At 45.9% G+C, this 23,817-nt stretch overlaps 1 protein-coding gene across 1 annotated transcript; it reads right to left on the bottom strand.

Moving 5' to 3' along the window:
* Positions 1-7,063: 7,063 nt before the first annotated feature.
* Positions 7,064-8,816, bottom strand: LOC145653831 (heat shock 70 kDa protein-like). The gene has a single exon (XM_081708190.1). The coding sequence runs from the start codon at positions 8,766-8,768 to the stop codon at positions 7,206-7,208; it is 1,563 nt and encodes a 520-aa protein (XP_081564316.1). The 5' UTR covers positions 8,769-8,816; the 3' UTR covers positions 7,064-7,205.
* Positions 8,817-23,817: the final 15,001 nt, after the last annotated feature.

The raw sequence follows: 23,817 nt of genomic DNA, 5'->3' as shown, positions 1-23,817 counted from the left end.
GAATACATGCGGCCAGACAATTGGAATGGAAACCCAGACTCCAGGGAGAGGCTGTGGATACAAACAGCCAGAGGATTGGAATGGAGACCCAGACTCCAGGGAGACCCTGGTGAGCATGCGGCTGGATGAGCAGCATGGAGACGCAGACTCCAGATGGAGGCTGGGGATACATATGGCCAGAGGATATGAATGGAGACCCAGACTCCTGGTGGAGGCTGGGGACATGCGGAGCTGGAGGATTTCAATAGAGACCCAGACTCCAGGGAGACAGTGTCGATACATGCGGCTGGACAAGCAGCATGGAGACCCAGACTCCGGATGGAGGCTGGGGATACATACAGCCAGAGGATTTGAATGGAGACCCAGACTCCTGGTGGAGGCTGGGGACACCTGGAGCTGGAAGATTTGAATAGAGACCCAGACTCCAGGGAGACAGTGTCAATACATGTGACTGGACAAGTAGCATGGAGACCCAGACTCCGCGCGGAGGTTCATGATACATGCTGTTCATTTGGCCACATCTAACCCCAGTCTACCTCCCTTCCTCTTTCCCCACCCTCCCTCCCTCACTGCCTGCCTGCCTTTCTCCTTCACTCCCCAGCTCCCCTCCCTCCTTGCCTATCTGTCTGAATACCTGCCTCCCCATCCTTCCTCCCTCCATCCCTCCCTTCTTTCCTGTCTGCCTGCCTCCTTAGACTCCCTCCCTCATTTTCTGCCTGCCTCCCTCCCTGTCTGCCTGCCTGGCACATTGATGTGTTCGCCCTTGCCGCACGCTCACTCCCCGTTGTTGTGCAGCAAACATGAGACGGAGCTTTCAGCTTGGGGCTGACGATAAGTTTTGAAGCTGGCTGGAGCAACAGTCTGTCCATCTTCGTCTAATATGGATGAAAGTAAAGGATGTTTGACCCACTGTCAGAAAAGCATTGCTAAAAACAAGTGTTTATCTCGGCGTCGTATAATTGTGATGGATTGGACAATTTGGAACTGGTTCCCGATTCCCGTCACTTTGCTTCATGATTGAAAACGTTGATTGTGTGTTGAAAACAGATGGGGTTTTTTATATAAGTGGCTGTGAATAGATTTGCTTTTGCTATTAAAGTGTGTTCTTCCTAACATCATACCTTCTCAGATTCACTATTAATTTGAGTTGTCTCTTGTTTATAGTCTCAGACTGCTACTTATGTATCTTACACAAAATTGAATGTTTCCCATTGCAAAGCCAAGACTATTCTGACATATTAAAGGAAGCGTTATTAAAATGACTTCATTCTGGTTACCATGGTATTAAGACTGGAACGCTTTGAGAATACCAACTCCGGACAGATAAACAGAAAACCTATAGTAGAGATGATGCATAAAATGACTGCTTGATGAAAATAGATATTTACTCTCATGTGCAGGAGAAGCTGCCGCATCTCTCGCCTCCTTCAGTGTCTGCTGCTCCTCCCTCGTCTTCCTCGGCCACTTTCCCGGCGTCCCCTCATCCGCTGCCTTGTGGTGTCCCAGGTGGAAAAGGAATACTCACACTGCGATGTGAGGGGTTGGTGCCGATGTCTACTCTATACGTAAAAGGATGGATTCTGTTTCAACGAAAATCCGTGTCAGTTTAAAACCAGGGTAACATGGTAAACCACAAAGTTAGTTTTCAGCTCATGAGGCACAGCTTTGGAAATACCCGAGACAAATGCCAATAATTACCAATATCTGAGCTGCGTGATTTTATCCCCAACACTTCTTAAAATTGTATTAAGAAAATATAACTATTTCCTTACAAGCTTGATTTCGCGTCAATTGTAACATATAATTCGATGAAGAAGTTGTTTTGGTCTATAAATCTAATCGCATTATCTTCTTAATGACAATCGGAACACGTTCGCGCTAATATTTTGTTGACACAATGACGAAATAATACACGCTTGTTTCACCAAGACCAGTCGCGATGCACGCGCCCATTTAACAGGCGTAATAATGACCGTTGCTAAGCAACCTGCGCTGCTACGTAGCAAAATTGCTACTCGTACTCACTGTGGCAAGATAGTTCGCTGTTTCCTACTAGATTACCAAGTATAGAGCAAAACAAAACCCACCGACAGTGAAATACATAAATCAATCGAATTACATAGTTCATATAAACCACACTGACCTCTAAACAAAGCAGTGTAACAACAACGGTTACCTCGGTTACCAATTTGCTCCTAAGTCTCTGAATCAGGCCTGCGTTGTTATAGCTAGACATCAGAAGAACTGCAACGATGTCTGCATCGCAGCCACCCTGCTATTGCAACGTTTAAAACTGTTCCCAAAGACGCTGCCTATGAAATCTGAACATACACCTGTTCCCGTCTAGGCGTAAATTTTACGGCCGGTCCTGTGGAAAATTTAGCTTGTGACCGGTGGATAAAACCTTACACTAGCAGTTAGCCAGTCGAAAAGATCAGATACGATCAGAACGGAGTCGGGCGGTTTGCCTTTATCGTGTGCTGTGTTGCTTTACGCCCTGTAATCTCCACCTCGCTGGGTGAACGGCTTATCCGTAAATAAGGTCAAGTAGCATACCGTCTATCCACAGATAAGAATTAATGGAAGAAATTAATTAGCTAACAGTATCTATGTAAATGTATGTATACACACCAACGGTGAAAGTTCCTGCCTCAAATCGGACACGTTTCAAAGCTTTAAAACTTGTCTCGTGAAATGACCGTATTTATACCTTTTTGTAGCCACATAGTGATGTCACAACGATGTGACGTCATTATGGACCGTGCCATTAGGCCTAGCGCTTTATTAGTAGGACTCTACTAATTTCAGAAGAAAATCAGTTAATTTCACTGACCTGTTTTATCAAAAATATTTCACGAATTTTAGGATACAAATTAATTTGCTACATTTCACGGAATGTATTAAATAACACTTCACAAGCTTCATGGTAGGATAGTCACTTAGTCTCACTAGGCCTGCCATCCTAAGATAATTGCCTTTGTCTGAGTGGTAAGCACTGAACATCAGGAGACGTTGTTGGGCTTCATTCCTTCTCACTGAGAATTCGTGGATAGGCAGCCCCGTACTGACTTTAGTTTAGCCTGGAACCGTAAATAACTTCCAAAACATAACAGCGATGTTTGTAAAGCAACGTTTTTTAAAACCAGAATCAGGAATGTTCATGAAAAAGAAACCCACATCAGCAATCAAAAGGAGAAATAGTGCAGGTCATTTCCCAGTTACTTTTGTTTTCTTTTACTCTGCTCTGTAGGCTTCAGCATAAATCCTTAGGAGGCCTCTTTGACAGGCCTCTAGGCGCCTCAGTCAAAGGCCTCTAGAGGACTCAGTCCTTGGTTCAAGGATGAACAGCCCGGCCAAGTGTTTGCTACCTGCTATTGTTGTTCTTGTGCCTTGGACTGTACTCGTGTTTTTTCACTTTTGACTCATACATTTGCCCCTTTTTCCTCTGCGTTCATTCTGGTTTTGACCCTGTTTTTGCCTTTGGACCTTGATTTTTGGCCGTACCCTGTTTTGTGCTCCTTTTGTTAAAACCCCTTACCTGCATATGGATCCTTCTCACCACTCTGAGCCTCATTTATTACATTAATATAAGCTGCTTGCTTTCATTTTAGTTGCTTTGTTTGATTTGCTAAGAACATGATGCTCAGATATCACCTCACATCACTTCTCTGTATGTTTTCTTAGACCTATTTAATTTCTGGCTTTTTTTGAACTATTTGTTTAGCATTGTCATTGTAGTGTTGAGTCTCCCAATACATGTAGGCTATCTTACTAATACTAAGTTCCTCACTGCACCTAACACTTTCCTAATGATGATGAGACTAGAAAGAACTGAAATGGTCTTAGAATCATTAAGTCACATAGCCTATGTTTTGCTGTATACTAAAACATTTCTACTGACAATGAAGTATAATAGTTATTGTAACAGATCTTAGTGTAATAGTGTAACATTGGGTGCTAAGAGTTGTTTGTTGTTTGCATTATTCAAACAACTTGGCACACAAACATCTGGTGCATGCAAATGTCACCAACTGCTAGATGATTCCAGAAAGCACTAGAGAACAGTCTAATATACTGAGTGCTGTTCAAGAATCTGGAATGGCCGATGAACAGTTAATGGTTATAAAATGTTATAAACCCACTGATGAACAATTAATACTTATAAAATGTTATAAACCCACTGATGAACAATTAATGGTTATACATGTTATGTGTTCTGCAGATCAACAAAAAATGTCAAATGCTAATCAGAAATGCCTAGCACAATAAATTTCTATTATGAGAGAGACCAAAAGAGCATGTGGGCTCCCAGGAGACATAGTTCCTGTCTGAAAAGAGAATGAAGCCAATCTTCATGGACCCGGGGCCAGCTCTTTAAAGGGAAGTCATCACCCCCCTTTTCCACAGTCTGCACCTGTGGACACAAACCCATGGGCACCCATGTGCTGGTACATGTAACAGCAAATGAAATCTAGAAATAACAACAAAATGTCTTACCCAAAAGAAGCCCCCAATGAAATATTTTTTGTTTAGGCATGCAGAATGTTCAGTGTAACCTATACCTGGTTTCTCTGACATAGGTTCCTTTTCCATCTTTTGTATGGTAAAGCATCAGTATCTCATCACTATTCACTGATCAAGCTCATCACTGCTGTCCTCCTCTTCATCTTCATCGGTGCCACCCCAACAGTCTCTCCTACTCAGAGCTCAAAGTAGGCCGGTACTCACTGGTACGCAGGACCGGCACGTCTACATTTTATTATTTGGCTTTTTTTTCTTTTTTTTGCGTAACAGCACTTCTCTAGCTGATGCTCATGTGTTCCTGTTCTCTCTACAATTCTATTACAGGACAAGTAACATTAATGCTGGACAAGAAACGGAACCTTAATGCTAGTCTACGTGATGTTAATGAGAAATAATGATGTTGGCTTGGCTCCAAAAGGGCACATACAGTCAGGCACTGACACAACAGAGCTTCAACCAGAACTAGTATTAAATATATGCGGGGACCTGGCCACCACCCTGGGCCAGCCAACCCACCCAGGCTCAGGCAAGGACCCAACCCAAACAAGGCCATTACTTTTTGGCTGTCTCTTCTTTTGTGTATCTCCACAGACTGCACACCAGTGTTGTTTATCTACAGTTCCCATATCATCCCAGCCATTCAACAGATGATGCAATTGCTCCAACTCTTCCTCTGACCCTTATCCATCTGAACAAAAAGACACATACGTTAGAATGCTGTTCTGACTGGGAAATCCCCATCAGTCTGGATCAGGATCAATGTCTCCAGCACCACTACACTGAACACTGTTACCCATAGTGTTGTGTGCTCAGTCCACTGTTGTTCACTTTGCTGACCCAAAACTGCAGAGATGCACAGCTTGAACCACGTCATCAAGTTCACTGATGACAGGCCTGTGGGGGGTCTCATCAGCGGGATGATGAGTCAGCATACAGAGAGGAAGTGCAGTGGCAAAGTCAAGAAACTGTCTCTGAATGTGGAAAAAACTAAAGAGATGGTGGATGACTTTAGGAAAGTACATGGTGATCAATCTCCAGTCAATATCAATATCCAGTCAATATCAATATCAGCTCCTTTGTGGAAATCATCACAAGCACCAAGTTCATTGGTGTCCACCTAGCAGAGAACCTCACCTGGACCCTCAAAACCAGCTCCATAGCCAAGAAAACCCAGCAGTAATTCCTACTTCTAGCTCATCCCCCTACCACTATCCTCACCATGTTCTACAATAGAGCGCATCCTGAGCAGCTGCTTCACTACCTGGTTTGGGAATTGCTCTGTCTCAGATGGCAAAACCCCGAGGAGAATAGAATGAACAGCCGAAAAGGTCCTCAGGGTCTCTCTCCCCACGGTCCTGGAAGAACATTATTTATATTTGTATGTTTATAGCTACTAAGACAATAAAAAGCGTCTTGACCTCTCTTTTGACCTCTTGATCTTTGTTTACCAGACTAGATCTTAAGTTATGGGCCACCCATTGTATTTCTTCTGTAACCAGGCCCCACCTTTGATCTTTATGCCCTTCTGAAGATCTGTCATTTTGCTGACTTCGAGTTGGCTTTATCTTGGTTTGAAGTTTCCGATTTCAAGGGGCACAGAGGAAGTGGCCTGTTGCTTGTATACTGTATCCTAGGATCTTGAGCATAACTATAGCAGTGGTATATACCAGTTTGTTGGTTTCAGTTATACAGGTTGTTGGTATTGTGCTTATTGCTGCATTTACATCTGCAAGCATACTGTCTGATGGTAGCTTACCACCAAGTTAGGTGAGCCTCAAGCAGTGGATGACAGTAGTTACCTTGGTCATGATCATCATCTGCATGGCCACAGTTGGACCACACAATGTCCACATTACAGTTTGGCTCTGGTGGATTCCAGGTGCAGTCTGCACTTTCTGTCTCAGATGCAATACGTGTTCTGTTTGGGCATCTTTACATTATTATTATACTTTACATACAAAATATAACAGAATCCAGTATTATTTATTATCTTTTATATACGGTGAATATAAAGTTTTTCCTTCTTTTTATATTGTATATTGTACAGCAGAAACCACACATACACATGCACCCCTGTAACTATAGTGATTAGTAAATCATGCCTTCTAGCACTGATGAAACAAAAAAGGGGTCAATTATGAAAAAAAAAAAAGGTATACAATTTAATGTGATGTGAGCTTCACATATAGTGCTGCTGAGTATTTGTAGGACTAACACACCATTTCAGTTTAATTACATTTATTTAATTAGATTTCAGGAGCTCAAAAAGCTAAAAATGTTTTTTATGTTTCCTTAGTTTTTCTTCTTAATATATTTATTTTCATAAGAAAGATTACATTATGGACTGTCAAGACCACAAATTTAAGCCATTTTGTCCAGATCATTTTATTAACAATAAATATCAAAATATATTTAGATGAATATTTACAACACCGTAATATTTACCTTTTTGTAAAATGTTTCACTGGAAAAACATTGTAATGACAAATCTCACATATTGATAGTGTTACAAGGTTCTAAACGTTATTAATGCACTAGCAATGACAAAAGATGCTATTGTCCACATCAGCTAATTCTCCACATGCTGTGAAGCACAACTGAACAATACAGGCAACAACATTTTCTTCAGGAGAAACTAATTCAAAAAGAGCACTCTGAGTCCATACAAGAAGTTCACGTCCCTAATCGACCTCTTCAATAGTGGGCCCCTGGGTGCCGGCCCCTGAGCGGGCACGGGCCTGAGCTCCACAGCTTCCAGCTGGCATCCCTCCATGGTACAGTTTGGCGATGATGGGGTTGCACACCTTCTCCAGCTCCTTCAACTGATGTACGTACTCCTCCTTTTCAGCCAGCTGGTTGTTCTCCAGCCACATGATGGCTTGGTTGCACCTCTCAATGACTTTCTTCTTGTCATCCTCACTGATGTTGTTCTTCAAGTTCTCATCTTCCACACTGTTCTTCATGTTAAAGGCATAGGACTCCAGAGTGTTCTTAGCAGCAATCTTCTCTCTCTGCAGGTCATCCTCTGCCTTATATTTGTCTGCAACCTGCACCATCCTCTCAATCTCCTCCTTGCTCAGCCTGCCCTTATCGTTGGTGATGGTGATCTTGTTCACTTTGCCAGTGCTTTTGTCCACTGCCGACACATTCAAAATGCCATTGGCGTCAATGTCAAAGGTCACCTCAATCTGAGGGACTCCTCGAGGTGCAGGTGGGAGGCCCGTCAGCTCAAACTTCCCCAGCAGGTTGTTGTCTTTTGTCATGGCTCTTTCACCTTCGTAAACCTGGATCAGAACACCGGGCTGGTTGTCTGCATATGTGCTGAAGATCTGGGTCTGCTTGGTGGGGATGGTGGTGTTGCCATTGATGAGAGCGGTCATGACTCCACCTGCGGTCTCCATGCCCAGAGACAGCGGGGCCACATTCAGCAGCAACAGGTCCTGGACATTTCCAGATGTGTCGCCCATTAAGATGGCAGCCTGAACTGCGGCACCGGAAGCCACTGCCTCATCTGGATTGATGCTTTTGTTCAACTCTTTGCCGTTGAAGAAAGGCTGCAAAAGTTTCTGGATTTTGGGGATTCTCGTAGCACCTCCAACCAAGACAATGTCATGGATCTGGGATTTGTCCATTTTGGCATCTCTAAGGGCTTTCTCCACAGGATTCAGTGTTCCCCTGAACAGGTCAGAGCACAGCTCCTCAAAACGTGCTCTGGTAACAGAAGTGTAGAAGTCAATGCCCTCATACAGGGAGTCGATCTCGATGCTTGCCTGAGAGCTGGAGGACAGGGTTCTCTTGGCCCTCTCACAGGCTGTGCGCAATCTCCTCAGTGCACGCTTGTTCTGGCTGATGTCCTTCTTGCACTTCCTCTTAAACTCCTCCACAAAATGGTTGACCAGGCAGTTGTCAAAGTCCTCCCCACCCAGGTGTGTGTCTCCTGCTGTTGCTTTCACCTCAAAGATGCCATCTTCAATAGTCAGGATGGACACATCGAACGTACCCCCTCCTAAGTCAAAGATCAGCACATTGCGCTCTCCCTGCTTGCCTTTGTCCAGGCCGTAGGCGATCGCTGCAGCTGTGGGCTCATTGATTATCCTTAGGACGTTCAGCCCAGCAATCGCACCAGCAAATTTGGTTGCTTGCCTCTGAGAGTCATTGAAGTAGGCAGGTACAGTAATAACAGCGTTGGTTACCTTCTGACCCAGGTAGGCCTCTGCAGTTTCCTTCATTTTCACCAGGACCATGGAGGAGATCTCTTCAGGGTAAAAGGACTTCTTCTCTCCTTTGTACTCAACTTGCCCTGTTAAAGCCGTTGGTTTACTCCTCCTCGCTCGTGCGTTAGTTACCTGTCCGTGAACGCTGTGTCTTCCACGAGCTGCCGCTCGCGCTTTATATTCAAGCAGGTAACGCCCCCGTTCACCTCGCGACAGTTCTAGAGGTTTCTCCATTGCGCGAGCTCACCAACCGCGAGTCAGCCAGCGACGCCGCCAGTCCAACTGTAGACTACTGATGTCTCTGAGACCGAATTAGTCCGTAGAAATGAAACAAAGATCCAGGATGGTCTGAAAGGGGACAATACCAACAAATAACCAAACAAGTTGGAAAATGGGACATAAATGGGAAAGCGGAACCACATAGGCTATGTAAATGACTATAAATAAATGTTTTACTTTATCATAAAATTACTTCAGTCATTCCGGGCCAACGTAACGTTTCCTATTTCCCCACATTTAAGGACTGCTGTATATGTTATATTGTTCAATAAATCTGTATACAAAAGGTATTCATTAAACGTGTTTTTACTTAGATTAGTTTCAGTAGGACATTCGAGTAAAAGCAACAGAAAAAACGTGGTCCGTCCAGAACTTTCCCCCGCTGTGGTCTTGCGTCAGTGGTGGGCGTGGCCGCATCAGCTTGCTTTATTCTAATTGGTCTGATTCGCACGAGCGTTGGAGAAACAAAGAGAAATGTCAGGAAGTGAAGGGAGAGCGGTGTGGCCGGGAAGTTCATAAAATCAGAGGATTAATAAAACTGCGAGAGGGAACATGTGGATGCAGTGATCGAATACTCTGGGTCATTAGAGAGGGAAACACATTCACATGGCAAGCAGGAGACAAAACCAAAACAAAGACACGTGGCCATGGCAACGCGAAGGGTTGGTCTTCAGCCCGCCCTTCGCCATGGCCTGCCACTCCCTACGCTGAAGATGGAAATCACTGGACTGTATAAATTCTTATTGATAAATATTTATTATTCAGTACAGACACTACCTGAGATTTTCAGATCATTCCAAGGGGTTCCTACTTTTGCTAGGCCACATGCGCTTGAATACCTGACATACGGAACTGTTATGAGTTGCTCATAACAGAAAGAGGAAGAATGAAAAGCAATTTTGCTTTTTGATTTTAAAGAAGCGAAACTATCCCTTAGCTTATTTTGACTCAGTAATATGCCATAATTACATATGTGAATTCGTCAAAGACTAATTATTTGGGTTTCTATGTGCTTATATAGTTGATATGCTCTGTACTTGTGAGGTAGACGGTGGGCAGTTTATCTCGTATGCTGATCCCGCTCTCGTTTTGGAACGGGAACAAGGCCCCTGAACGTCACTAACTTTGTGGACCTGGTGAGGAAAACAAATACTAATTGTGACTTTTTTCATTCCCAATTTTTGGGGAAAAAAGACCTAAAACACTGGCATACACCTACATGATCTTACCTGACCTCACTAACGAAACCTTTTCTCCTAAGGGGATTTGGCACGAAATGACCCAAAGTTACCTGCCTCAGATGTTGAAGGCTGCTCATTGTCCTCCTCGGGACTGCTTAGATATACATCTTCCGTCTCATGGAGCATGCCAGCATCTTACATATCTATGGCGTTAACCTTTACTGAATTCCTCAAAGAAATCAGAATTTCACATTAAGTAGCTTAGCTATTTCTTACCTATAACTAGGTTAGCTAGTTAGCAGTAGCTAGATATCAACACCGTCAGACGTGTCAGTTATCGGTTTTACAGCATTTGTCATGAACATATCAGAGAGTGTTGATGCTGATCCTGATACCGTTAGTGAGGGTAAGTAGCTAACATTAGCTATGTTTGGTAAGTTGATGTTTAGCCAAACAGTAGCAAGCTAGCTAACTGAACTGTCTGGTACGTGTCATGAGATTGATGATGTGTCCTTAGGTAGCAGATCTTGACACCGGTTGAGGAATCAAAGCCGATTTTGTTTAGTGTGTTCCACTAGTCAGATAACTAGCTAGCTAACTAAATGGATGAGGAAAGCAGTAATTTGTGTGAGGGAGTGTTGTTGGTTATGTGAACATTACTGATTATATTTGAGTAAACTCAACCCTTTACCTCTCTCTCTCTCTCTCTCTCTCTCTCTCTCTCTCTCTCTCTCTCTCTCTCTCTCTCTCTCTCTGTGTGTGTGTGTGTATGTGTGTGTGTGTGTGTGTGTGTGGGCTACTGGGACTGTGTAATAACTTTGCCTACGTGGTTATGCTGAGTGCTGCCCAAGACATTTTAAAACAACAGGAATCTCAGAACACAACAGTGCGTGCAAATTATAGGTCTGTATATGCTTGTCTGCCTGTATTACAGTGTGCCTAGTTGCCTGCAGAAAAATGATCTTGTCACACAATTACAATAAATAATTTAATTTGCCAGAATAAAATTAATAAATGGCATCTAAAATTTCTCATACTGAATGCCTACCTCAGTGTGGCTATCTGTACAGGAAATGCACTGAAGCACTTTTGTAAGCTGTTCTGGAAAAGAGCCATCTGATAAATGCCATAAATGCTGATGAAGTTGCCTGGTAGCAGAGGGTACATGCTGAGTTGGCTGAGTGTGTTGCCCTGTGTATTTTGTAGACTCCAGCACCAGGTCTGCAGCAAACAAAGAGTGGAAACAGCAGCAACTCGAGTCGCTATGACTGCAACCCTGTGTCAACTGCAGTAAGTCTCTCGCATGCACAGAAACGAATGATGCATCCTGTATGTGTCCCATACCCTGATAGTTTTATCAACACACTGTCATTACATGTGCTAGTTATTTTCTTTTTTTGAACTGTGCCATGATGCAAGTTAATTGGCTTATTGTAAAGATGTGTTGGTATGCTTACAGACCTATTATTGTGTCTGTTCTGTCATATGCTATAATTCTTCTCTCTGTCTTCAGGCGGTCCTTCTGGCTGACATCATACCCACTCTACTAATCAAGCTAACAGCACTGTGTTTCTTACAAAAATGGTTTATGGGTACTGGCTACAAATATGTAGTATGAAAGGTCACAGTTTGAATTAGGAACACAAGTCTGACTGCCTAACATCAGTACCAGGGTGTAGATTTTCAGGGCCAAAAATGGGCCAAAAAAGATTTAACTGACTCTGAAAAGTCAAAAATTGCAAAAAGTGTTTCAGAGGGATGTAGCACTCTTAAAATTGCTAAGCTGTTGGGGCGTGATCACAGAACCCTCAAAGGTTTTGTTGCAAATAGTCAACAGGGTCGCAAGAAACGTGTTGAGAAAAAAAGACGGAAATTAACTGCCAAAGATTTGAGAAGAATCAAAAGTGCAGCGACCAGGAACCAATTATCCTCCAGTGCTGTCATATTCCAGAACTGCAACCTATCTGGAGTGCCCAGAAGTACAAGGTGTTCAGTACTCAGAGATATGGCCAAAGTAAGGAAGGCTGAAACCTGACCACCACTGAACAAGACATATAAGGTGAAATGTTCTTGTCATCACTGACAACCAGTTCTTGTCATCACTGACACATTTAAGAAGGCTAAATTAAAAGTCGTGGTGTTGTTCCAAATGCATAACTGCTTCCATACAGCAGAAACCACACATGCACATGCACCCCTGTAACTAGTCATTAGTAAATCATGACTCTTGTAGCACTGAAGAAGCATAAAGGCGGTCAATTAATTAAAAAAACAAACAAACAAACAAAAAAAAACATATATTTAATATGACGTGAGCTTCACATATACTGCTGCTGAGTATATGTGAAGAGAGGCAGGATTGGCGGGTGGGGATTGCCGGGTGGGGCTTGTCATAAATGATTTTGAGCTGTTTCATTCTAAATAGTTTAGAAGAGTGCAGATCTGCAAACTCCATCAGTTTGGGCATCTGAAAATTACATGGACCATAAATATTTTTTATATTGTAAATCTGTGTAGTTTTATCCATCTTGCAACTTTTATTTCACTGTTTATATTGTACTCAATTTGATCAGGTTTTATGTTCTATGATTTTATTATCCACTGCATTACCATTATGTTTGTACTGTTTTTTATCTTGTGTGTACTATTTTGTTCTGAAGTTTTGAAAAGCCCTATACAACTAAAGTTTACTTATTATTATTATTATTAGTAGTAGTAGTAGTACTAGTAGTAGTAGTAGTACAATCAAACGGTTTAGTTTAATGGTTTAGTTGGCTTTATTGAAGCTTCATGTTTTAATTCAGGCCACATGATCATAGTGATCTGAGTGTAGTCCTCTTCCTCCTCTTCATCTGTGATGGGCACAGTGATGCCAATCTGTCCATCCTCATCTAATATGGATGAAAGTAGAGGATGGTTGCACAGTGTCCATTTTCATTTAGTCAAAGAAATAACCTGATAAGCCTGCCTGCATGGCATTAATGTTACTCTAATGCAGCATATTTACCTGGGGAACAGGACATCCTGCGTGACTGAGCTCAGCGATGGCAGGCTTGGGAGTTCCGCATGCAGGCAGGCAAGGAGGGAGAGAGGCTGGGGAGACAGGCAGGCAGGCAAGGAGGAAGGCTGGGGAGGCAGACAGACAGGCATGCAGGGAAAGAGGGAGGGAGGTAGGAATGGAGGGAGGAAGGCTGCAGAGGCAGGCAGGCATGCAAGCGGGGAGGGAGGGAGGGAGGGAGGGAAGCTGGGGAGGCAGGTAGGCAGGAACTGAGGGAGGCCGAGGAGGCACAGAGGGAGGCTAAAGAGGCATACAGGCAAGCAAGCAGGGGGGGGGAGTGAGGGAGGCAGGGGAGGAAGGGAGGCCATCAGGGAGAGAGGGAGGGAAGCTGGGGAGGGAGGAAGGCTGGGAGGCAAGCATGTAGGGAGGGAGTGAGAGAGGCTGGGGTGGGAGTGCGGCAGGCAGGGAGGCCAGCAGGGAGAGAGGGAGGGAGACTGGGAAGCTGGCAGGGATAGAGGGAGGAAGGCTAGGGAGGCAGGGGAGGAAGGGAGGCCAGCAGGCAGGCAAGAAGGCAAGCAGGTAGGGAGGGAGTGAGAGAGGCTGGGGTGGGAGTGCGGCAGGCAGGCAGACAGGGTGGGAGGGAAGGCTGGGGTGGTAGGAAGAGAAGGATGCTGGGGATACATGCAGCCAGACAAGCAACATGTGACCCGTACTCCAGGGGAAGGCTGGGAATACATGCGGCTGGACAATTAGAATGGAGACCCAGACTCCGGGTGGAGGCCGGGTATAACCAGAGCTGGACGATTTGAATAGAGACCCAGACTCCAGGGAGAGACTGGGGATACATGCAGCTGGACAAGCAGCATGGAGTCCCAGACTCTGGGTGGAGGCTGGGGATACATACGGCCAGAAGGTTTGAATGGAGACCCAGACTCCAAGGAGACCCTGGGGATGCATGCGGCTGGATGAGCAGCATGGAGACCCATATTCCAGATGGAGGCTGGGGATACATACAGCCAGAGGATTTGAATTGAGACCCAGACTCCTGGTGGAGGCTGGGGACACCCGGAGCTGGAAGATTTGAATAGAGACCCAGACTCCAGGGAGACAGTGTCAATACATGCAACTGGACAAGCAGCATGGAGACTCAGACTCCGGATGGAGCCTGGGGATACATACGGCCAGAGTATTTGAATAGACACACAGACTCTGGGGAGACTCTGTGGATACATGTGGCTGGACGAGCAGCATGGAGACCCAGACTCCGCGCGGAGGTTCATGATACATGCTGTTCATTTGGCCAAATCTAACCCCAGTCTTCCTCCCTTGCTCTTTCCCTACCCTCCCTCCCTCACTGCCTGCCTTTCTCCTTCACTCCCCAGCTCCCCTCCCTCCTTGCCTATCTGTCTGTATGCCTGCCTCCCCATACTTCCTCCCTCCCTCCCTTCCTGTCTCCTGCCTCCTTCCCTCCCTTTCTTTCTCTCTGCCTGCCTCCCTCCCTGCCTGCCTGACACAGTGAAGCATTCACCCTTGCCACGCTCACTCTCCATCGTTACGCAGAAAACATGAGACGAAGCTTTCAGCTGGGGGCTGACGATGAGTCTTGAAGCTGGCTGGAGCAACAGTCTGTCCATCCTTGTCTAAAATGGATGAAAGTAGAGGATGTTTGCACAATGTTTATTTTCATTTAGTCAGAGAAATAACTTGATAAGCCTGCCTACATTGTGTTAATGTTACTCTAATGCAGCATATTTACCTGGGGAACGGGACGTCCTGCGTGACTGAGCTCAGCGATGGCAGGCTTGGGAGGTCCGCATGCAGGCAGGCAAGGAGGGAGAGAGGCTGGGGAGGCAGGTAGGGATAGAGGGAGTGGGGCTGGGGAGGCAGACAGATAGGCAGGCAGGGAAAGAGGGAGGAAAGTTGGAATGGAGGGAGGAAGGCTGCAGAGGCAGGCAGGCATGCAAGCAGGCAGGTAGGCTGGAACTGAGGGAGGCCGAGGAGGCAGAGAGGGAGGCTAAAGAGGCATACAGGCAAGCAAGCAGGGGAGGAGTGAGGGAGGCAGGGGAGGAAGGGAGGCCATCAGAGAGAGAAGGAGGGAGGCTGGGGAGGCAAACAGGTAGGGAGGGAGGGAGAGAGGCTGGGGTGGGAGTGCGGCAAGCAGGGAGGACAGTAGGGAGAGAGGGAGGGAGGCTGAGGAGGGAGCAAGGGAGGCTGGGAAGCTGGCAGGGAAAGAGGGAGGAAGGCTGGGGAGGAAAGCAGGCAAGTAGGCAGGAACTGAGGGAGGCCGAGGAGGCAGAGAGGGAGGCTGGAGAGGCATACAGGCAAGCAAGCAGGGAGGGAGTGAGGGAGGCAGGGGAGGAAGGGAGGCCATCAGGGAGAGAAGGAGGGAGGCTGGGGAGGCAAGCAGGTAGGGAGGGAGTTAGAGAGGCTGGGGTGGGAGTGCGGCAAGCAGGGAGGCCAGTAGGGAGAGACGGAGGGAGGCTGAGGAGGGAGGGAGGGAGGCTGGGAAGCTGGCGTGGAAAGAGGGAGGAAGGCTGGGGAGGCAAGCAGGCAGGTAGGCAGGAACTGAGGGAGGCCGAGGAGGCAGAGAGGGAGGCTGGAGAGACATACAGGCAAGCAAGCAGGGAGGGAGTGAGGGAGGCAGGGGAGGAAGGGAGGCCAGCAGGCAGGCAAGAAGGCAAGCAGCTAGGGAGGGAGTGAGAGAGGCTGGGGTGGGAGTGCGGCAGGCAGGCAGACAGGGTGGGAGGGAAGGCTGGGGTGGTAGGAAGAGAAGGATGCTGGGGATACATGCAGCCAGACAAGCAACATGTGACCCGTACTCCAGGGGAAGGCTGGGAATACATGCGGCTGGACAATTAGAATGGAGACCCAGACTCCGGGTGGAGGCCGGGTATAACCAGAGCTGGACGATTTGAATAGAGACCCAGACTCCAGGGAGAGACTGGGGATACATGCAGCTGGACAAGCAGCATGGAGTCCCAGACTCTGGGTGGAGGCTGGGGATACATACGGCCAGAATGTTTGAATGGAGACCCAGACTCCAAGGAGACCCTGGGGATGCATGCGGCTGGATGAGCAGCATGGAGACCCAGATTCCAGATGGAGGCTGGGGATACATACAGCCAGAGGATGTGAATTGAGACCCAGACTCCTGGTGGAGGCTGGGGACACCCGGAGCTGGAAGATTTGAATAGAGACCCAGACTCCAGGGAGACAGTGTCAATACATGCAACTGGACAAGCAGCATGGAGACTCAGACTCCGGATGGAGCCTGGGGATACATACGGCCAGAGTATTTGAATAGACACCCAGACTCTGGGGAGCCTATGTGGATACATGCGGCCAGACGAGCAGCATGGACACCCAGACTCCTCGCGGAGGTTCATGATACATGCTGTTCATCTGGCCACATCTAACCCCAGTCTACCTCCCTTCCTCTTTCCCCACCCTCCCTCCCTCACTGCCTGCCTGCCTTTCTCCTTCACTCCCCAGCTCCCCTCCCTCCTTGCCTATCTGTCTGCATGCCTGCCTCCCCATCCTTCCTCCCTCCCTCCCTCCGTTCCTCCCTGCCTGCCTGACACAGCGAAGCATTCACCCTTGCCACGCTCACTCTCCATCGTTCTGCAGAAAACATGAGACGGAGCTTTCAGCTGGGGGCTGACGATGAGTCTTGAAGCTGGCTGGAGCAACAGTCTGTCCATCCTTGTCTAATATGGATGAAAGTAGAGGATGTTTGCACGGTGTTCATTTTCGTTTAGTCAGAGAAATAAGTTGATAAGCCTGCCTACATTGTGTTAATGTTACTCTAATGCAGCATATTTACCTGGGGAACGGGACGTCCTGCTTGACTGAGCTCAGCGATGGCAGGGTTTGGAGGTCCGTAACCAGGCAGGCAAGGAGGGAGAGAGGCTGGGGAGACAGGCAGGCAGGGAAGGAGGAAGGCGGGTGAGGCAGGCAGGCATGCATGCATGCATGGAGGGAGGGAGGGAGGCTGGGGAGGCAAGCAGGCAGGCAGGCAGGAAGTAAGTAAGGAAGGCCGAGGAGGCAGGGCAAGAGGGAGGGACGCAAGCAAGCAGGGATGGAGTGAGGGAGGCTAGGGACGAAGAGAGGCCAGCAGCGAGAGAGGGAGGGAGGCTGGGGACGCAAGCAGGCAGGCAAGAAGGCAAGCAGGTAGGGAGGGAGTGAGAGAGGCTGGGGCGGGAGTGAGGCAGGCAGGCAGACAGGGTGGGAGGGAAGGCTGGGGTGGTAGGAAGAGAGGGAGGCTGGGGATACATGCAGCCAGAGAAGCAACATGTGACCTATACTCCAGCGGATGGCTGGGAATACATGCGGCCAGACAATTGGAATGGAAACCCAGACTCCAGGGAGAGGCTGTGGATACATACAGCCAGAGGATTGGAATGGAGACCCAGACTCCAGGGAGACCCTGGTGATGCATGCGGCTGGATGAGCAGCATGGAGACGCAGACTCCAGATGGAGGCTGGGGATACATATGGCCAGAGGATATGAATGGAGACCCAGACTCCTGGTGGAGGCTGGGGACATGCGGAGCTGGAGGATTTCAATAGAGACCCAGACTCCAGGGAGACAGTGTCGATACATGCGGCTGGACAAGCAGCATGGAGACCCAGACTCCGGATGGAGGCTGGGGATACATACAGCCAGAGGATTTGAATGGAGACCCAGACTCCTGGTGGAGGCTGGGGACACCTGGAGCTGGAAGATTTGAATAGAGACCCAGACTCCAGGGAGACAGTGTCAATACATGTGACTGGACAAGTAGCATGGAGACCCAGACTCCGCGCGGAGGTTCATGATACATGCTGTTCATTTGGCCACATCTAACCCCAGTCTACCTCCCTTCCTCTTTCCCCACCCTCCCTCCCTCACTGCCTGCCTGCCTTTCTCCTTCACTCCCCAGCTCCCCTCCCTCCTTGCCTATCTGTCTGAATACCTGCCTCCCCATCCTTCCTCCCTCCATCCCTCCCTTCTTTCCTGTCTGCCTGCCTCCTTAGACTCCCTCCCTCATTTTCTGCCTGCCTCCCTCCCTGTCTGCCTGCCTGGCACATTGATGTGTTCGCCCTTGCCGCACGCTCACTCCCCGTTGTTGTGCAGCAAACATGAGACGGAGCTTTCAGCTTGGGGCTGACGATAAGTTTTGAAGCTGGCTGGAGCAACAGTCTGTCCATCTTCGTCTAATATGGATGAAAGTAAAGGATGTTTGACCCACTGTCAGAAAAGCATTGCTAAAAACAAGTGTTTATCTCGGCGTCGTATAATTGTGATGGATTGGACAATTTGGAACTGGTTCCCGATTCCCGTCACTTTGCTTCATGATTGAAAACGTTGATTGTGTGTTGAAAACAGATGGGGTTTTTTATATAAGTGGCTGTGAATAGATTTGCTTTTGCTATTAAAGTGTGTTCTTCCTAACATCATACCTTCTCAGATTCACTATTAATTTGAGTTGTCTCTTGTTTATAGTCTCAGACTGCTACTTATGTATCTTACACAAAATTGAATGTTTCCCATTGCAAAGCCAAGACTATTCTGACATATTAAAGGAAGCGTTATTAAAATGACTTCATTCTGGTTACCATGGTATTAAGACTGGAACGCTTTGAGAATACCAACTCCGGACAGATAAACAGAAAACCTATAGTAGAGATGATGCATAAAATGACTGCTTGATGAAAATAGATATTTACTCTCATGTGCAGGAGAAGCTGCCGCATCTCTCGCCTCCTTCAGTGTCTGCTGCTCCTCCCTCGTCTTCCTCGGCCACTTTCCCGGCGTCCCCTCATCCGCTGCCTTGTGGTGTCCCAGGTGGAAAAGGAATACTCACACTGCGATGTGGGGGGTTGGTGCCGATGTCTACTCTATACGTAAAAGGATGGATTCTGTTTCAACGAAAATCCGTGTCAGTTTAAAACCAGGGTAACATGGTAAACCACAAAGTTAGTTTTCAGCTCATGAGGCACAGCTTTGGAAATACCCGAGACAAATGCCAATAATTACCAATATCTGAGCTGCGTGATTTTATCCCCAACACTTCTTAAAATTGTATTAAGAAAATATAAGTATTTCCTTACAAGCTTGATTTCGCGTCAATTGTAACATATAATTCGATGAAGAAGTTGTTTTGGTCTATAAATCTAATCGCATTATCTTCTTAATGACAATCGGAACACGTTCGCGCTAATATTTTGTTGACACAATGACGAAATAATACACGCTTGTTTCACCAAGACCAGTCGCGATGCACGCGCCCATTTAACAGGCGTAATAATGACCGTTGCTAAGCAACCTGCGCTGCTACGTAGCAAAATTGCTACTCGTACTCACTGTGGCAAGATAGTTCGCTGTTTCCTACTAGATTACCAAGTATAGAGCAAAACAAAACCCACCGACAGTGAAATACATAAATCAATCGAATTACATAGTTCATATAAACCACACTGACCTCTAAACAAAGCAGTGTAACAACAACGGTTACCTCGGTTACCAATTTGCTCCTAAGTCTCTGAATCAGGCCTGCGTTGTTATAGCTAGACATCAGAAGAACTGCAACGATGTCTGCATCGCAGCCACCCTGCTATCGCAACGTTTAAAACTGTTCCCAAAGACGCTGCCTATGAAATCTGAACATACACCTGTTCCCGTCTAGGCGTAAATTTTACGGACGGTCCTGTGGAAAATTTAGCTTGTGACCGGTGGATAAAACCTTACACTAGCAGTTAGCCAGTCGAAAAGATCAGATACGATCAGAACGGAGTCGGGCGGTTTGCCTTTATCGTGTGCTGTGTTGCTTTACGCCCTGTAATCTCCACCTCGCTGGGTGAACGGCTTATCCGTAAATAAGGTCAAGTAGCATACCGTCTATCCACAGATAAGAATTAATGGAAGAAATTAATTAGCTAACAGTATCTATGTAAATGTATGTATACACACCAACGGTGAAAGTTCCTGCCTCAAATCGGACACGTTTCAAAGCTTTAAAACTTGTCTCGTGAAATGACCGTATTTATACCTTTTTGTAGCCACATAGTGATGTCACAACGATGTGACGTCATAATGGACCGTGCCATTAGGCCTAGCGCTTTATTAGTAGGACTCTACTAATTTCAGAAGAAAATCAGTTAATTTCACTGACCTGTTTTATCAAAAATATTTCACGAATTTTAGGATACAAATTAATTTGCTACATTTCACGGAATGTATTAAATAACACTTCACAAGCTTCATGGTAGGATAGTCACTTAGTCTCACTAGGCCTGCCATCCTAAGATAATTGCCTTTGTCTGAGTGGTAAGCACTGAACATCAGGAGACGTTGTTGGGCTTCATTCCTTCTCACTGAGAATTCGTGGATAGGCAGCCCCGTACTGACTTTAGTTTAGCCTGGAACCGTAAATAACTTCCAAAACATAACAGCGATGTTTGTAAAGCAACGTTTTTTAAAACCAGAATCAGGAATGTTCATGAAAAAGAAACCCACATCAGCAATCAAAAGGAGAAATAGTGCAGGTCATTTCCCAGTTACTTTTGTTTTCTTTTACTCTGCTCTGTAGGCTTCAGCATAAATCCTTAGGAGGCCTCTTTGACAGGCCTCTAGGCGCCTCAGTCAAAGGCCTCTAGAGGACTCAGTCCTTGGTTCAAGGATGAACAGCCCGGCCAAGTGTTTGCTACCTGCTATTGTTGTTCTTGTGCCTTGGACTGTACTCGTGTTTTTTCACTTTTGACTCATACATTTGCCCCTTTTTCCTCTGCGTTCATTCTGGTTTTGACCCTGTTTTTGCCTTTGGACCTTGATTTTTGGCCGTACCCTGTTTTGTGCTCCTTTTGTTAAAACCCCTTACCTGCATATGGATCCTTCTCACCACTCTGAGCCTCATTTATTACATTAATATAAGCTGCTTGCTTTCATTTTAGTTGCTTTGTTTGATTTGCTAAGAACATGATGCTCAGATATCACCTCACATCACTTCTCTGTATGTTTTCTTAGACCTATTTAATTTCTGGCTTTTTTTGAACTATTTGTTTAGCATTGTCATTGTAGTGTTGAGTCTCCCAATACATGTAGGCTATCTTACTAATACTAAGTTCCTCACTGCACCTAACACTTTCCTAATGATGATGAGACTAGAAAGAACTGAAATGGTCTTAGAATCATTAAGTCACATAGCCTATGTTTTGCTGTATACTAAAACATTTCTACTGACAATGAAGTATAATAGTTATTGTAACAGATCTTAGTGTAATAGTGTAACATTGGGTGCTAAGAGTTGTTTGTTGTTTGCATTATTCAAACAACTTGGCACACAAACATCTGGTGCATGCAAATGTCACCAACTGCTAGATGATTCCAGAAAGCACTAGAGAACAGTCTAATATACTGAGTGCTGTTCAAGAATCTGGAATGGCCGATGAACAGTTAATGGTTATAAAATGTTATAAACCCACTGATGAACAATTAATACTTATAAAATGTTATAAACCCACTGGTGAACAATTAATGGTTATACATGTTATGTGTTCTGCAGATTAACAAAAAATGTCAAATGCTAATCAGAAATGCCTAGCACAACAAATTTCTATTATGAGAGAGACCAAAAGAGCATGTGGGCTCCCAGGAGACATAGTTCCTGTCTGAAAAGAGAATGAAGCCAATCTTCATGGACCCGGGGCCAGCTCTTTAAAGGGAAGTCATCATCCCCCTTTTCCACAGTCTGCACCTGTGGACACAAACCCATGGGCACCCATGTGCTGGTACATGTAACAGCAAATGAAATCTAGAAATAACAACAAAATGTCTTACCCAAAAGAAGCCCCCAATGAAATATTTTTTGTTTAGGCATGCAGAATGTTCAGTGTAACCTATACCTGGTTTCTCTGACATAGGTTCCTTTTCCATCTTTTGTATGGTAAAGCATCAGTATCTCATCACTATTCACTGATCAAGCTCATCACTGCTGTCCTCCTCTTCATCTTCATCGGTGCCACCCCAACAGTCTCTCCTACTCAGAGCTCAAAGTAGGCCGGTACTCACTGGTACGCAGGACCGGCACGTCTACATTTTATTATTTGGCTTTTTTTTCTTTTTTTTGCGTAACAGCACTTCTCTAGCTGATGCTCATGTGTTCCTGTTCTCTCTACAATTCTATTACAGGACAAGTAACATTAATGCTGGACAAGAAACGGAACCTTAATGCTAGTCTACGTGATGTTAATGAGAAATAATGATGTTGGCTTGGCTCCAAAAGGGCACATACAGTCAGGCACTGACACAACAGAGCTTCAACCAGAACTAGTATTAAATATATGCGGGGACCTGGCCACCACCCTGGGCCAGCCAACCCACCCAGGCTCAGGCAAGGACCCAACCCAAACAAGGCCATTACTTTTTGGCTGTCTCTTCTTTTGTGTATCTCCACAGACTGCACACCAGTGTTGTTTATCTACAGTTCACATATCATCCCAGCCATTCAACAGATGATGCAATTGCTCCAACTCTTCCTCTGACCCTTATCCATCTGAACAAAAAGACACATACGTTAGAATGCTGTTCTGACTGGGAAATCCCCATCAGTCTGGATCAGGATCAATGTCTCCAGCACCACTACACTGAACACTGTTACCCATAGTGTTGTGTGCTCAGTCCACTGTTGTTCACTTTGCTGACCCAAAACTGCAGCGATGCACAGCTTGAACCACGTCATCAAGTTCACTGATGACAAGACTGTGGGGGGTCTCATCAGCGGGATGATGAGTCAGCATACAGAGAGGAAGTGCAGTGGCAAAGTCAAGAAACTGTCTCTGAATGTGGAAAAAACTAAAGAGATGGTGGATGACTTTAGGAAAGTACATGGTGATCAATCTCCAGTCAATATCAATATCCAGTCAATATCAATATCAGCTCCTTTGTGGAAATCATCACAAGCACCAAGTTCATTGGTGTCCACCTAGCAGAGAACCTCACCTGGACCCTCAAAACCAGCTCCATAGCCAAGAAAACCCAGCAGTAATTCCTACTTCTAGCTCATCCCCCTACCACTATCCTCACCATGTTCTACAATAGAGCGCATCCTGAGCAGCTGCTTCACTACCTGGTTTGGGAATTGCTCTGTCTCAGATGGCAAAACCCCGAGGAGAATAGAATGAACAGCCAAAAAGGTCCTCAGGGTCTCTCTCCCCACGGTCCTGGAAGAACATTATTTATATTTGTATGTTTATAGCTACTAAGACAATAAAAAGCGTCTTGACCTCTCTTTTGACCTCTTGATCTTTGTTTACCAGACTAGATCTTAAGTTATGGGCCACCCATTGTATTTCTTCTGTAACCAGGCCCCACCTTTGATCTTTATGCCCTTCTGAAGATCTGTCATTTTGCTGACTTCGAGTTGGCTTTATCTTGGTTTGAAGTTTCCGATTTCAAGGGGCACAGAGGAAGTGGCCTGTTGCTTGTATACTGTATCCTAGGATCTTGAGCATAACTATAGCAGTGGTATATACCAGTTTGTTGGTTTCAGTTATACAGGTTGTTGGTATTGTGCTTATTGCTGCATTTACATCTGCAAGCATACTGTCTGATGGTAGCTTACCACCAAGTTAGGTGAGCCTC

Source organism: Electrophorus electricus, chromosome 3 (genome assembly GCF_041902795.1).
Source record: "Electrophorus electricus isolate QZ-2024a chromosome 3, ASM4190279v1, whole genome shotgun sequence".
NCBI lineage: Eukaryota > Metazoa > Chordata > Actinopteri > Gymnotiformes > Gymnotidae > Electrophorus > Electrophorus electricus.
Note: the sequence above shows the minus strand (reverse complement) of the source record. Positions and strands in the feature narration are given on the sequence as shown.